Below are 14,822 nucleotides of genomic sequence, written 5' to 3' on the forward strand. Positions count from 1 at the left end.
GGTCACAGTCTCAGATTAAGGGGTCGGCTATTTAGGACAGAGATGAGAAGAAATTTCTTCACGCAGAGGGTGGTGAACCTTTGGAGTTCTCTACCCCAGAGGGCTGTGAAGGCTCAGTGGTTGAGTATATTCAAGACAGAGATCGATAGATTTTTGGATCTTAAAGGAATCGAGGGATATGGGGATAGTGCAGGAAAGTGGAGTTGATCTTATTGAATGGCGGAGAAGGCTCGAGGGGCCAAATAGCCTACTCCTGCTCCTATTTCTTATGTTCTTAGGTAAGGATGGAGTGGATCTGACAAGGCTGGCGCGAATCGGGCAAGGCTGGAGCGGATCGGGAAAAGCTGGAGCGGACTTGAGCGGATCGGGCAAGGCTGGAGCGGACTGGAGTGGATCGAGAAAGGCTGGAGCGGACTGAAGCGGATCGGGCAAGGCTGGAGCGGACTGGAGTGGATCGAGAAAGACTGGAGCGGATCGGGCAAGGCTGGAGCGGACTGAAGCGGATCGGGCAAGGCTGGAGCGGACTGAAGCGGATCGGGCAAGGCTGGAGCGGACTGGAGTGGATCGAGAAAGGCTGGAGCGGACTGAAGCGGATCGGGCAAGGCTGGAGCGGACTGGAGTGGATCGAGAAAGACTGGAGCGGATCGGGCAAGGCTGAAGCGGATCGGGCAAGGCTGGAGCGGACTGGAGTGGATCGGGAAAGGCGCGGACTGAAGCGGATCGGGCAAGGCTGGAGCGGACTGGAGTGGATCGGGAAAGGCTGGAGCGGACTGGAGTGGATCGGGAAAAGCTGGAGCGGATCGGGAAAGGCTGGAGCGGATCGGGAAAGGCTGGAGCGGAGTGGAGTGGATCGGGAAAGGCTGGAGCGGACTGCGCTCTTTTGGTGGCGAGCCGGCTGTTTCGCAGTGAGCTGTCTTGTCTGATGTGCAGTGCGGCGAAAGTAGCGATTTGCTTTAGTTTATTGGTGATCATGTCCAAGGTGGTGTCAGTCGCAGCGCGATTCAAATCGATGGATTATGAGATCAGTGGCCGAGTGCAGGGTAAGTAGCACTTTCGGTATAAAAATAGAGCCTGCGGAATGCAGTCTGGGCAAAACAGTCGCGAATTCAACTGGAGATTCGCTTTCTAACGCGGTGTTTGTGATCTATAAAATTGTTGTCTGTTACGTCTGCAGCTGAAGTTAATTAAAATAGGGAGCTGTTATTTTGTGACTAAAATAGGAAGGGGTTGACCTCATGGTGCAAAACGCCCTCCCACACATACCCGGAAAGGTCAGTGTTTTGGAAAGTGCTGGTTAAAAAGCGAGTGATCAAGAGACTAATACTTTACTAAATTATTTTGGAAAGTATAAGAATTTTCATTATGTTTGAAGGGTTATATTTGTTTGTCTTGTGAAAGTTAATCCTTGAGGAGCCAAATGTTCGAGAACAGCGGAAAACTGGCACCTTTTGAAGGCTGTTAACAATCTGAAACGGTCACAAATAAATCCGTCTTTTTGTGCCGTCACCAGCACCGAGAGAGCTTGTGTTGCAGTTTACAGCCCGTGGATTATTCTGTTCTGGTAACTAGTGTCAGAGCCTCTATTCCGAGACCTTTAGCTTATTGAGGACATTGAGTTGTCACGTGGTTTTTCAGAGCGTCTGTAAACACATCCAACCATCCAATATATATTGAAAGTCTCGTGTATAATACGCAATTCCTCCTGGTCATGATTATTTCTTGTAACATTAAAAGTAAAAATGCAACAAATTGCAACTGGGGTAAGAAAGAATAAATTGAAAGTGGCTTTAAAAAAAACTGCAAGTGTGAAAACAGGTCATGTTGAATGGCCAGTCAGGAGACCCTATCAACAATTAAAAGAAAAGGAATTAATTGAATCACTCAAAATGCTTTCTGAATTTAAAAAAACGCCACATTTTCCCCTCAGTAAGTGACATTTTATAACGTCGAAGATAAGGTTTTAAACAAAATTAAAACACTGGAAAGCTACATATTCTACAATAGCATAATTACATTTACTCACTGAATTTAAGATAATTCAATCATTAACATTTTCTTCAGGCTTTGACCAGATATTCCTTCCTTAGAACAGGTGAAGAGAGTCATCTGAGCATATTGCATCAGTAGTTTTCAGAATTGAGGTAGAAGGTTGTATCCTTCATGCTGCAAGTGTTTGGTCAGTTTTCCCAAAATCCCAGTATTAACTTTTACTGCACTCTCTTAAGAATACTACTCTGGTTTGTCTTTTATTCTGAATGTACAGGCCTGGAATTAGGAGCCTGTTGCCCCTGAGCTCCCCTGTATTCTTACTAAATCTGATGAACAGTTACATTTATTGCCAATTTGCTGCCGTTCCCCTCACTATGACACTGGTCAAAGATAAAATACAGAACCACACAGCTTTGGACAGTTGAGGAGAAAGCCAACAAAGGGGAAGGGTAAACAGAAAATACTGGAAATACTCAACAGGCCAGATAGCATCTGTGGAGAGAGAAACAGAGTTAATTTTTAACATTGTAGGCCGGTGACCTTTCGTCAGAACTGAAAAATGTTGCATAGGAACATAGCAAAATAGGAGCAGGAGTAGGCCATTCGGCCCTTCGAGCCTGTTTCGCCATTCAGTATGATCATGGATGATCCTGTATCTCAATACCATATTCCCCCTCTCTCCCCAGACCCCTTGATGCCTCTTGTGTCTAGAAATCTATCTATCTCCTTCTTAAATATATTCAGTGACTTGACCGCCACAGCCTTCTGTGGTAGAGAATTCCACAGGTTCACCACCCTCTGAGTGAAGAAATTTCTCCTCATCTCAGCCCTAAATGTCCTACCCCGTATCCTGAGACTGTGACCCCTCGTTCTAGACCCCCAGCCAGGGGAAACATCCTCCCTGCTCCCAGTTTGTCTAGCCCTGTCAGAATTGTATATGTTTCAATGAGATCCCTTCTCATTCTTCTAAACTCTAGTGAATACAGGCCTAGTCGGTCCAATCTCCTCATATGACAGTCCTGCCATCCCAGGAATCAGTCTGGTGAACCTTCGCTGCACTCCCTCTATGGCAAGTATATCCTTTCTTAGGTAAGGAGACCAAAACTGCACACAGTACTCCAGGTATGGTCTCACCAAGGCCCTGTATAACTGTAGTAAGACATCCTTGCTCCTGTTACAGGTATAACAAACAGGTTTTATGCAAGCACAGAGGCAGAGAAAGGTGGGGAGGGGAGGAAAAAACAAAAGGGAAGGTCTGTGATGGGGAGGGGAGGAGTGATTTAAATGAACAGCAGAATCATTACCAGCACCTGCTGGCCGAAAAAATGGGAGCAGTGGTTATGATCTGAAATTGTTGAGGAAGGTTGTAAAGTGCCTAATTGGAAGATAAGGTGCTGTTCCTCGAGCTTTCGTTGAGCTTCATTGGAACAGTGTAGGAGGCCGAGGTCAGAGAGGGAGCGGGACAGAGAATTAAAATGGACCACATCGTGAGCCGCAAATGCAGTATATTAAATTAAAAGAAGTACAAGTAAATTACAATTTCACCTGGCAGGAGTGTTTGGGGTCCTGGACGTGGGAAGGGAGGAGGTGAAAGGGCAGGTGTTGCATCTCCTGCGCTTGCATGGGAAGGTGTGGTGGGAAGGGCAGCAGATGTTGGGGGTGAATGGACCAGGGTGTTGCGGAGAGAATGGTCCCTTTGGAATGCTAAAAGGGGAAGGGAAAATGTGTTTGGTGGTGGCATCACGCTGGAGGTGGCGGAAATGGCAGAAGATGATCTGTTGAATGTGGAGGCTGGTGGGGTGCAAGGTGAGGACAAGGGGAACCCTACTGTGGTTCTGGGATGGAGGGGAAGGGGTGAGGGCAGAAGTGCGGGAAATGACTCTGGCACAGTCAAGAGTCCTGTCAATCACGGTGAAGGGGATTCTTCGGTTGTGGACAAAGGAAAACATATCGGAAGCACTGGTGTGGAAAGTGGGATCGTCAGAACAGATGCGACAGAGGCAGAGAAACTGGGAGAATGGAATAGAGTCCTTACAGGAAGTGGGGTGGGAGGAAGTGTACTCGGGTAGCTGTGGGAGCCAGTGGGCTTATAGTAGACATTCGTTGAAAGCCTATCCCCAGAAATGGAGATAGAGAAGTCAAGGGAGGGAAGGGAAGAGTCGGAGATGGACCATGTTGCGAGTGAGGGGTGGAAATTTAAAGCAAAGTTGATGAAATTTTCCAGTTCGGGGCGCGAGCAGGAAGTGGCACCCAGTACAGTCATCAGTGTACCGGAAAAAGAGGTGAGGGAGGGAACCTGAGTACGACTGGAACTAAGAATGTTCCACGTATCCCATGGAAAGACTGTCATAGCCAGGACCCATACGGGTTCCCATAGCAACACCTTTTACTTGGAGGAAGTGAGTGGAGTCAAAGTAGAAGTTGTTCAATATAAGAACAAGTTCAGCCAGGCGGAGGAGGGTGGTGGTGGATGGGGACTGGTTGAGCCTCTGTTCAAGGAAGAAGCCCCGCAGACCGTCCTGGTGGGGGATGGAGGTGTAGTGGGACTGGACGTCCATGGGGAAAAGGAGACTGTTAGAGCCTGGAAACTGTTAAAGTGGTGGAGGGTGTTAGAAAAGTCGTGAATGTAGGTCGGAAGAGACTGAACAAGAGGAGAGAAAAAATAGAGTCGTGATAGGAAGAAATAAGTTCCGTGGGGCAAGAACAGGCTGAAACGATGGGTCTACCAGGGCAGTCCTGTTTGTGGCTCTTGGGAAGGAGGTAGAAGCGGGCTGTTAGGGGTTGTGTAATGACTTGGGCAGGGTTGGCAGAACTAGTCTGCAAAGGTCTCCTGACCGCCCACCCTAAATACTTGCTTGACTGCCCACCTACCCTGAGTTCTTGCTGCGCAATTGCCTCCTGGCCTGCCTGCTTCAAATGCATTCCATGCTTTCTCCCATTCCTTCCCATTTACCCCATGTTTCCCAGCCAGTCAGCTCACTTGCTTGCTCTGAATGCCACACCACCTGCTTGTCCTGAGTGCTTCCTGGCCCAAGGGCATCCTAACCCACTTGCTTATCTGCCCGGCCCAAGTGCTCCACAATCTACCTATTGATCCATATGCCAGCTTTGGCTTTGAACGTGGTTGTAGCTGCCAGGGTGGCCACTGTGGGCCCACTCTCTTTCAGGTTAAGATGACGTCGGGGGACCTATTGCTGTCAATAGGATCACAATTTGCATAAATGCATGAGGCTCCTGCCTCGTACACCTGAAATATCAGGCATTTTAAAATCAGAATGGAGTGGGAATGGTCACCCACTCCATTTTAACTGCCCACTGGGCAAGGGGAATTAAAATTCCCACCTCGAAGCTTTAAGTTACTGAGAAAAAAAATGACAGACAACATTGTTTTCCAAAAACATTTTGAGTGATTTGATTGATACGTGTCTATGAAATATGAGAAATCCTTTGTAAACATTTTATCAATTCTATGTAAAAAATGTTGAGAATTTCCCAATTATAAAATGTTTACAAAGGATTTCTCAAAGGTTTAAATAGGAAGTTTCCCATTTTTATGTTGACATAAAAAATATTAGAGGAAGTAACATTTGTGGACAGGAAACGCAGGCCGTGTGCAGATTTTTAATAAATTTGATATGTCCTTCATACCAGCTTTATGTAAAATAATTGAACTCGTATATTGTGTAGCCTTATTGTTTTTGTAGGATAGTATGGTTGATCTGTTTTTCTTTCTCTTATTCCACACAGGGGTCTGTTTCAGAATGGTAAGGTGACTACTACAACATCATTTAATACTCTTAAAGATCAGTGGAGTAGAGGTTCCTAATTCATTGGGATAGACCTTTTTGAACTTTTAAGTGAATTCTGATGATTATTCTAATTCTTTCAATAAATAACACTTACATGTTTGAAATCTTTTTTTGTCTCACCCCCACCATGCCACACAGTAATACCTACCAAAATGGTAGCCAGGTGACATTATCTGGACTCCGCCAATGCCAGTCTTAATTCAACTGCACGGAGGTGCATGAAACTGGCATGTTAACTTGTCCTCTTGTGTTTATTTGTTTCTTGTGGAAGCCTGTCTAACTGAGACAAGGAACATATTATGCAGAAGTCATCGCACAGTTCGAGACTCCTGCTATTTCCTCGTTTCCACCTTGCAGTGAGTCAAGCTCCTACTATTTCCTAGCCTCAGCACTGAGCCTCCCATTGTAGCTGCCACAACGCTGGACCTGCCAAAAGGTCAGGTACATAGTGGCTGTTGAAAGGAGCCTGCATTTTAAGGAGACAGGCTCACTTAGTATTGAGACTGGAGGACCAGCTCATTTCTTGACTGCTAATCATGTTGCTGCTGTGCTCTTGTTTTTAACAAGGATCAGAGCTTGGGAAATCAGCTGATATTCTGCTGAGTGAGACTGGATGTCAATTTAAAATGGCTGCGATAGCCCTATGGTTAAAATTTAAGTGATAAAAAATGGACTAAATAGAAGTCTGGCAATGTTTCAATCATCTCGGATTTCATACTGCATCTTTTGTCTCAGTTTATTCCTCCTGACCATCAAAAGTAAAGATGCCAACAGCAGAATAAACCTTTCCCCTTCCTTCCAGCTTTGGGTCTCTGGCCCTGGTACACTCCCTTCCCGCTCTAACTTCTCTGCGTGGGACCTCGGCCTTGGGACCTGACTCCTCCCATTCTCCAGCTGCCCACTTTTCTCACCCACTAGTTGTGTCAATTCCTAGATGTTTCAGTACCAATCAGGGCTGCAGTTTCAGATCCAGCACAGCATCAAAACAGAAAGAAACCCAGTAAAAGGTAGAGTTCAGGTCCCAGCCCCTGTTTCTCTCTCAGCTATATATGGTGCAACAACTCTCTTTATTCCTGCCCAATCCAGAACCCACCTCTGACCCAGTACATAATGGCTGCCATCTCGATGTGTGACCTGACCTTTAAGAAAGATGAAAGATACAAATTCAGTAAATTAGCGAAGAAGCATGTGAGAGATATAGAAAAGACACAAAGGAAGATAAGACATACAGAAAGAGGGAGAAATACAGTAAGACACACACCAAGAGATATAAAGATAAAAATGAGAGAAAGTATGTGAGCGCCATGCAGAAAGAGGAGTAGAAGACAAACAGAAAAACATTAAGGGAAAGGGAGTGAAAGAGAACACCATGGGAAGCCAACTAGTTTGGGGGTGTGCATTTAAAAAAAAGAAAGTATTATTTATATAGCACCTTGCACGACCTCAGGATGTCCTAAAGCAATTTACAGCCAATGAAGTCCTTTAGAAGTGCAGGAATCTCGGCAGCCAATTTGAAAGCGCCCACAAACGGCAAAGTGATAAATCACCAGGTGATCTGATTTAGTGATGTTGGTTGAGGGATAAATGTTGGCCAGGACACCGGGGAGAACTGCCCTTTTCTTCAAATAGTGCGATGGTATCTTTTACGTCCACCTGAGAGAGCAGATGAGGCCTCGGTTTAACGTCTACTCTGACAGACGGCACTTCTGACAATGTAGCACTCCCTCAGTACTAGATTTTGTACTCATCCCTGGAGTGGGACTTGAACCCATGACCTTCTGACTCAGAGGTGAGAGCGCTACCAACTGAGCCACAGCTGACACGTATATATTGTATGACTCAATTTTACAGCATGGAAGGAGGCTATTTGGCTCATCATGCCAGCTTTCATAAAGAGCTGTCCACTTCGTCCCATTCCCTTGCCTTTTCCCTCTATACCTTTTTACATTTTTCTCTTTTAAATATTTATCCATTTCTCTTTTAAATCCTGCATTTAAATGTAATATACGTGTATATATGTGTGTGTATTAAAAATTCAAAGCTCTGATTATTATGAATTATATTTCATCATAATTTTGTATAATTATATGGAAATATACAAACTTCATCGCTAGACAGGCCTGTATATGATCTGGTAATGGAAAACATCTGCAGGGCTTAAGCATAATAATGTCATTAAAATCAAGGATAAAAAAAGTCCATTTGACGCGTAAAACACAACCCTCTGGAATTCTGACTGGCCCAGCCCAGCGACCAATTGTGTTTAAATGCTGCTACACTGACTGCTACTCTGCCTGGTAAATTATGATGAAGTCGCTTCTGGCATCTGGCCTAAATTTATTTGTTTACTAATTTATATTAATGATATCTGGTCCTATTATCTTACCTTATTTTGAGGTAATATTCAAGATCTACTTTATCCAAGGCATTTAATATTTTAACTGACTTCTTTAGGTTGCAGAGATTGAGCTTTTTAAACTTTTACTTATAGGTCACATGTACACACTTGAATCATTCTTGTTGCTTTTTTCTGCACCTCTCCAACTCTTGGTTGCACAATGATCAGAGCTGCACACAGTGCATTGTACAGTCTCCGTACAACCTCATTAGACTTGTATTCTACTGTTTTAATTGTCTCTTCACATCGTTCAGAAGTTGCCAGAGATGAGTCCACTATTACTGGACAAGGTGCCCTTATATTATACTTAATGTCACACATTATTTATTTAGTATTAAATTTAATTTGCCATCTATTTGCATGTTTCCATAAATTATCCCAATCCCTCTGCCTATCCTTGCTTTTTACTGCACTGCCTAGTTTAGTGCCATGTATAAATTTGACAATCTTACAGTTGGTGTCAAGATCCAGGTTGTTTATGTAAATAAAAAACATCAGAGGTCAAAGCATTTACTCCTGCAGATCACCATGCAACACCTTACCCAGACTGACACAATGGGCTGGATTTTCATTGAGGAGTCGGGTAGGAGGCAGGACTACAACTTTCAGGGTTGTAGTCCCGCCTCCATCGAGTTCTAGCCAACCCACACGATTTTGACTTGATTGACCTTGTTGAGCCTGTCCTGCGAGCTCAGCAGGCCAATTAAGGGCCACCCAGCAACAGGTGACGTCACAGATTGATATTTCATCTGTCAAGACCTTTTGACAGATGAAATATCAGCGTTTCACAGCTGTTTGAAGCTGTCAAACACTGACAATCTGTATTCTAAGTTAATTCCTCTCAGGCTGATTTAGAGATCTCTCCGGAACAGAAAGCTGAATGCTGCAATTTTTGACAGCTCGCAGCCATTCTGCTTTCTGTGCTGGTGAGATGAGGGACTCCCGAGACCTGAAGGAAGGAAGGCTGTAAAGGTAAGTAAAGGTATGTAAAACTTCTTTAAACACTTTACACACACCAAACACACTTACCTTTGCACTCATGCACCCATCACTCACCTGAACACCGGACATCTCGAACCCTTCATCCCGACGGTTCACCTCCTCTAACTTGGCGTGGTTTGGAGCCATCGGGAATCTCACACTTCAACATTAAAAATAGGGATTAGGCTAAAAACTGCCTGTTAACTACCTGTTAACAGGCAGTTAATTGGCACTAATCCCCTTCCCGCCTCGGGGAGGCGGGTCCCAGTGCGGGGCGGGTACCCGCCTCCTTTGAAACCTACATGGAGGCGGGTTGGGGGGCGGGATGGTGTCGGCCCCCCCGATTTCGAGATTTTAACCCCCCACATGCCTCCAATCCCGTCTCCACGGCCCAATGAAAATCCTGCCCAATACCTCTCCCAATACCCTGGGTTTGCTGTTTTTTGACCATAAGAACATAAGAAATAGGAGCAGGAGTAGGCCATTCGGCCCTTCGAGCCTGCTCCGCCATTCAATGAGATCATGGCTGATCTTCTGCCTCAACTCCATTCACCGGCCCTATCGCCATATCCATTGATGCCCTTACTAGTCAGAATCTATCGACTTCTGTTTTGAATATACCTAATGATTGAGCCTCCACAGCCCTCTGGGGTAGAGAATGTCAAAGATTCGCCACCCTCTGTGTGAAGAAATTTCTTCTCATCTCAGTCCTGAATGGCCTACCCTTTAACCTGAGGCTGTGGCCCCTGATTCTAGACTCCCCAGCCGAGGGAAACATTCTACCAGCATCCACCCTATCAAGCTCTGTAATAATTTTGTATGCTTCAATGAGATCCCCTCTCATTCTTCTGAATTCAAGAGAATACAGGCCTAGTTTACTCAATCTCTTCTCATACGACAGTCCCGCCATCCCAGGAATCAATCTCGTGAACCTTCGTTGCACTCCCTCTATGGCAAGTATATCATTTCTTAGGTAAGGAGACCAAAATTGTACACAGTACTCCAGGTGTGGCCTCACCAAGGCCCTATATAATTGGAGTAAGACTTCTTTACTCCCATACTCAAATCCTCTTGTAATGAAGGCCAGCATACCATTTGCCTTCCTAATGGCTTGCTGCACCTGCACATTCACTTTCAGTGACTCATGTACATGGACACCCAGGTCCCTTTGAGCATCTGCATTCCCCAATCTTTCATCATTTAGGAAATACTCTGCCTTTCTGTTTTTTCTACCAAAGTGTATAACTTCACATTTATCCACATTATATTCCATCTGCCATGTTCTTGCCCACTCACTGAGCCTGTTGAGATCTCCTTGAAGCCTCTTCACAACTGACACTGCCACCTAGCTTTGTATCATCAGCAAATTTGGAAATGTTACATTTAGTCCCCTCATCCAAATCATTGATATAGATTGTGAATAGCTGGGGCCCAAGCACCGATCCTTGTGGTACCCCACTAGTCACAGCCTGCCATCCTGAAAAGGACCCGTTTATCCCTACTCTTTGTTTTCTGTCTGTTAACCAATTCTCAATCCATGCTAGTATATTACCCCCAATTCCATGTGCCCTAATTTTGTTCACCAACCTCTTGTGTGGGACCTTATTGAAGGCCTTCTGAAAATCTAAATTCACCACATCTACCGGTTCCCCTTTGTCTACTCCACTAGTTACATCCTCAAAGAACTCCAATAGGTTTGTCAACAGGACTTCCCTTTCATAAATCCATGTTGACTCTGCCCAATCTTACTATTAGTTTCTAAGTGCCCAGTTATTGCATCCTTTATAATAGATTCCAGCATTTTCCCAACTACTGATGTGAGGCTAACAGGTCTGTAGTTCCCCGTTTTCTCTCTCCCTCCTTTCTTAAATAGCGGGGTTACATTTGCTATCCTCCAATCTGCAGGAACCGTTCCAGAATCTATAGAATTTTGGAAGATGACAACCAATGCGTCCACTATCCCAATGGCCACCTCTTTCAAAACCCTTCATATTAAGTGGCCAGCTTCATATTAAGTCTCATACTCTACCTTTCAATTCCTACGGCTTTCACCTCTTTCATGTGGCCTCTTATCAAAAACCTTCACATCCAAGTATGCAATACCATAGGGAATCCCATTGTCTACTTCAGCTCTTGACACCCTCGCCGAAGTTGAAGAGGTTTGTCAGGCATGAGCTTTTCTTTCCAACCCAAATGGACTATTTCTGGATCAGATTTATCTCTGTTAAGTATAGGTATTATATTTGTCTGCTCCCAATCCTGCGAAATCTCACCAGCACTCAACAATGATGCTTGTTACAGTTTGCATCTACTGAGGGCACATCAAGAACACCAACTTTCAAATGAAAACGAAAGGGGGCAATGTGAGCCAGCCTGTTGGCATACACATAATGTACCTCAGAGAGGTAGGATGGGGATTTGTGCCTGTGATTTGCACACCCTGAATTCCTGATCTTAAAAATCTACCCTGTGAAAGAAGCATTTCCCCTGTAGTGAGGAAGGAAGCATTCACGGTTGTGTCCACACAAGGCGCACCCTCTCATGTTCCCAATAGCCTGATAAGAGGTTGCCTGTGTACCATTTTGATCAAGAATAATGTGTGTGGTTGAGATGGAAGAAGAACTAAAAATGATCCTTGCTTCTACCCTTTTGCTTCTTTTCCGGCTGACAGTCAAGTATTTTTTGTGGGATTACTAGTACTTTGCTGCTCAACATAGTTCTAAAGGGCAGAGAAACAAGTAAAGCATTTTGAAGTGCTGCAACTTTACTAACATAAGCTGCTGGCATTTATAGCAGCAGAAGTTAAATTGTTAGAAGGTAGCAATAATGAAACCCATCAAAAATGTGAGTTTCTTTTATCCTGATTTTTTTTGTTAAATTACTAATTTTATAATGCTAAACAGGGGCCAAATTATCCAAACTTGATCGTTTCAGCACCTGTTTGCTACTACAGGTAGACTATCCTTTATCCGAACTTCCGAAAACCTCTAAAAACCGAAAGTTTTTTCGTTCAGCGTAAGTCGTGCGCACGACATGACCAGAGTGGCGCACGACTTACGCTGAGCAGGGCAGAGGGTCACAGAGTTCCCTCCTGGGTAGGAGATTGCAGGCCGAGCCGGGCAGTGTGAAGGAGGTACCGGGAGAGTGAACCCAACAGTACAGTGGCCCATCCGATAGCTGCAGCGGCCCGTCCGATATTCTTTTCTCCCCCCGACCCGAACCGAACCGCGGCCCGTCCGATATTCTTTTCTCCCCCCCCCACCCCGTCCGATATTCTTTTCTCCCCGACCCGACCCGAACCGCGGCCCGTCCGATATTCTTTTCTCCCCCCGACGACCCCCACCCCCCGACCTGAACCGCGGCCCGTCCGATATTCTTATCTCCCCCCCCCACCCGACCCCCGACCTGATTTGCGGGCCAGCTTAGTAGGAGTCAGCTGATATCCGGCTTTCCAGAGAAGCAGGAAGGGGAATGAGACACGGAACAGTCGCAAGAGGTAGCCTGAACTTTTAAAATTTATATTAAATACAAATTTTCCAGTCTTATAATAATACCTTCTGAAATCTGAAAAATTCCGAAAACCGAAACTCAGCTGGTCCCAAGGCTTTCAGATAAGGGATAGTGTACCTGTAGATGTGGTGTACCTGGACTTCCAAAAGGCCTTCGATAAGGTCCCACATAAAAGATTAGCATGGAAAATTGAGGCTCATGGGATAAAGGGGAAAGTTTTGGCGTGGATAGGGAACTGGCTGTCAGATAGAAAACAGAGAGTTGGAATAAACGGCTCATTTTCTGAATGGCAGGCAGTAACAAGTGGGGTACCACAGGGATCTGTCCTGGGCCCCCAGCTGTTCACAATTTACATTAATGACCTGGATCAGGGAGTCGGATGCAGCATTTCCAAATTTGCAGACGACACTAAACTAGGAGGGGGGGTGGGCTCAGAGGAAGAGACCAGGAAGCTCCAGAGCGATTTGGACAGACTGGGCGATTGGGCGGATAAATGGCAGATGCACTATAATGTGGACAAGTGCGAAGTTATCCACCTTGGGTGCAGGAACGGGAGGGCAAATTATTATTTAAATGGCAATAGATTGGGAGAGGGGGAAGTACAGAGAGACCTGGGTGTTCTTGTACACCAGTCACTGAAGGCGAGCATGCAGGTGCAACAGGCGGTCAAGAAGGCAAACGGTATGCTGGCCTTCATAGCAAAAGGGTTAGAATACAGGAACAGGGATACCTTGCTGCAGCTGTACAGGGCACTGGTGAGACCACACCTCGAGTACTGTGTACAGTTTTGGTCGCCTCATCTGAGGAAGGATGTTCTTGCCATGGAGGGGGTACAGCGGCGATTCACCAGGCTGATACCAGGAATGGCGGGAATGACCTATGAGGAGAGACTATGTAGTTTAGGGATGTACACACTGGAGTTTAGAAGATTGAGAGGGGACCTCATAGAAGTGTATAAAATTCTGACAGGTCTAGACAGACTGGATGCAGAAGGAATGTTTCCCTTGGCGGGTGAGAACAGAACTAGAGGACATAATTTAAGGATAAGGGCTAAACCATTTAGGACAGAGATGAGGGGGAATTTCTTCACTCAGAGAGTGGTGAACCTGTGGAACTCATTGCCACAGAGGGCAGTGTACGCCAGCTCATTAAATATATTTAAGAGGGAATTAGATATATTTCTACGGGCAAAAGGGGTTAAGGGTTACGGAGAGAAGGCGGGGACGGGATACTGAATTAAAGGATCAGCCATGATCTCATCGAATGGCGGAGCAGGCACGAAGGGCCGAATGGCCTACTCCTGCTCCTATCTTCTATGTATCTATGTATAAACAAAGTATACAGCTTCCCATATGTGTATTTTATAAGTGTCCCAAAGAGGATCCTGGGTCAGCAGCGCGGAGCAGCATCTCTCCATGGAGGAATGCAGTTAGGAGGTTTGTCGGCATCATTACTGGATTGAGGATGGCACAGGTGATCCTGTATCCTCCCATATAGATCGGGAGATTTGTATTCTGTGCTACACCAACTTTGTGCCTTTGCTCAATGAGGATGATAGTAATAGACTTCAGGAGGACATAGACAGACTGGTGAAATGCGCAGACACATGTCAGATGAGATTTAATGCAGAGAAGTGTGAAGTGGTACATTTTGTTAGGAAGAATGAGGAGAGGCAATATAAACTAAATGGTACAAATTTAAAGGGGGTGCAGGAACAGAGAGACCTGGGGATGTGGGTACACAAATCTTTGAAGGTGACAGGGCAAGTTGAGAAGGCTTTACTAATAAAGGCATAGAGTACAAAAGCAAGGAGGTTGTGCTAAACCTTTATAAAACACTGGTTAGGCCCCAGCTGGAGTATTGTATTCAATTCTGGGCACCATACTTTAGGAAGGATGTCAAGATGTTAGAGAGGGTGCAGAGGAGATTTACGATAATGGTACCAGAATGGGGAGAAACTGGAGTTGTTCTCCTTCGAGCAGATAAGGTTAAGAGGAGATTTGATGGAGGTGTTCAGAATCATGAAGGGTTTTGATAGAGTAAATAAGGAGAAACTGTTTTCAGTGGCACAAGGGTCGGTAATCAGAGAACACAGATTTAAGGTCATTGGCAATAGAACCAGAGGTGACATGAGG

General features: G+C 45.2%; 1 protein-coding gene across 5 annotated transcripts in view; it reads left to right on the top strand.

The window, feature by feature from the left end:
• Positions 1-287: 287 nt before the first annotated feature.
• LOC147121205 (acylphosphatase-2-like) overlaps positions 288-14,822 on the top strand; it is a 173,230-nt gene continuing 158,695 nt past the window's right edge. Inside the window, exons 1-2 of one of the 5 annotated variants that reach the window (XM_085981339.1) lie at positions 288-1,040; positions 5,737-5,753. In XM_085981339.1, the coding sequence (XP_085837465.1) occupies positions 923-1,040; positions 5,737-5,753 (135 nt within the window). In that variant the 5' untranslated portion in view covers positions 288-922. Of the gene's footprint in view, positions 1,041-1,097; positions 1,272-5,736; positions 5,754-14,822 lie in introns of those variants that run through there. The other 4 variants (XM_085981337.1, XM_085981341.1, XM_085981340.1 and 1 more) reach the window with 4 other exon arrangements.

This window comes from Somniosus microcephalus, chromosome 3, assembly GCF_052327205.1.
Source record: "Somniosus microcephalus isolate GS21.2 chromosome 3, FLI_Smic_1.0, whole genome shotgun sequence".
In the NCBI taxonomy this organism is placed as follows: Eukaryota; Metazoa; Chordata; class Chondrichthyes; order Squaliformes; family Somniosidae; genus Somniosus; species Somniosus microcephalus.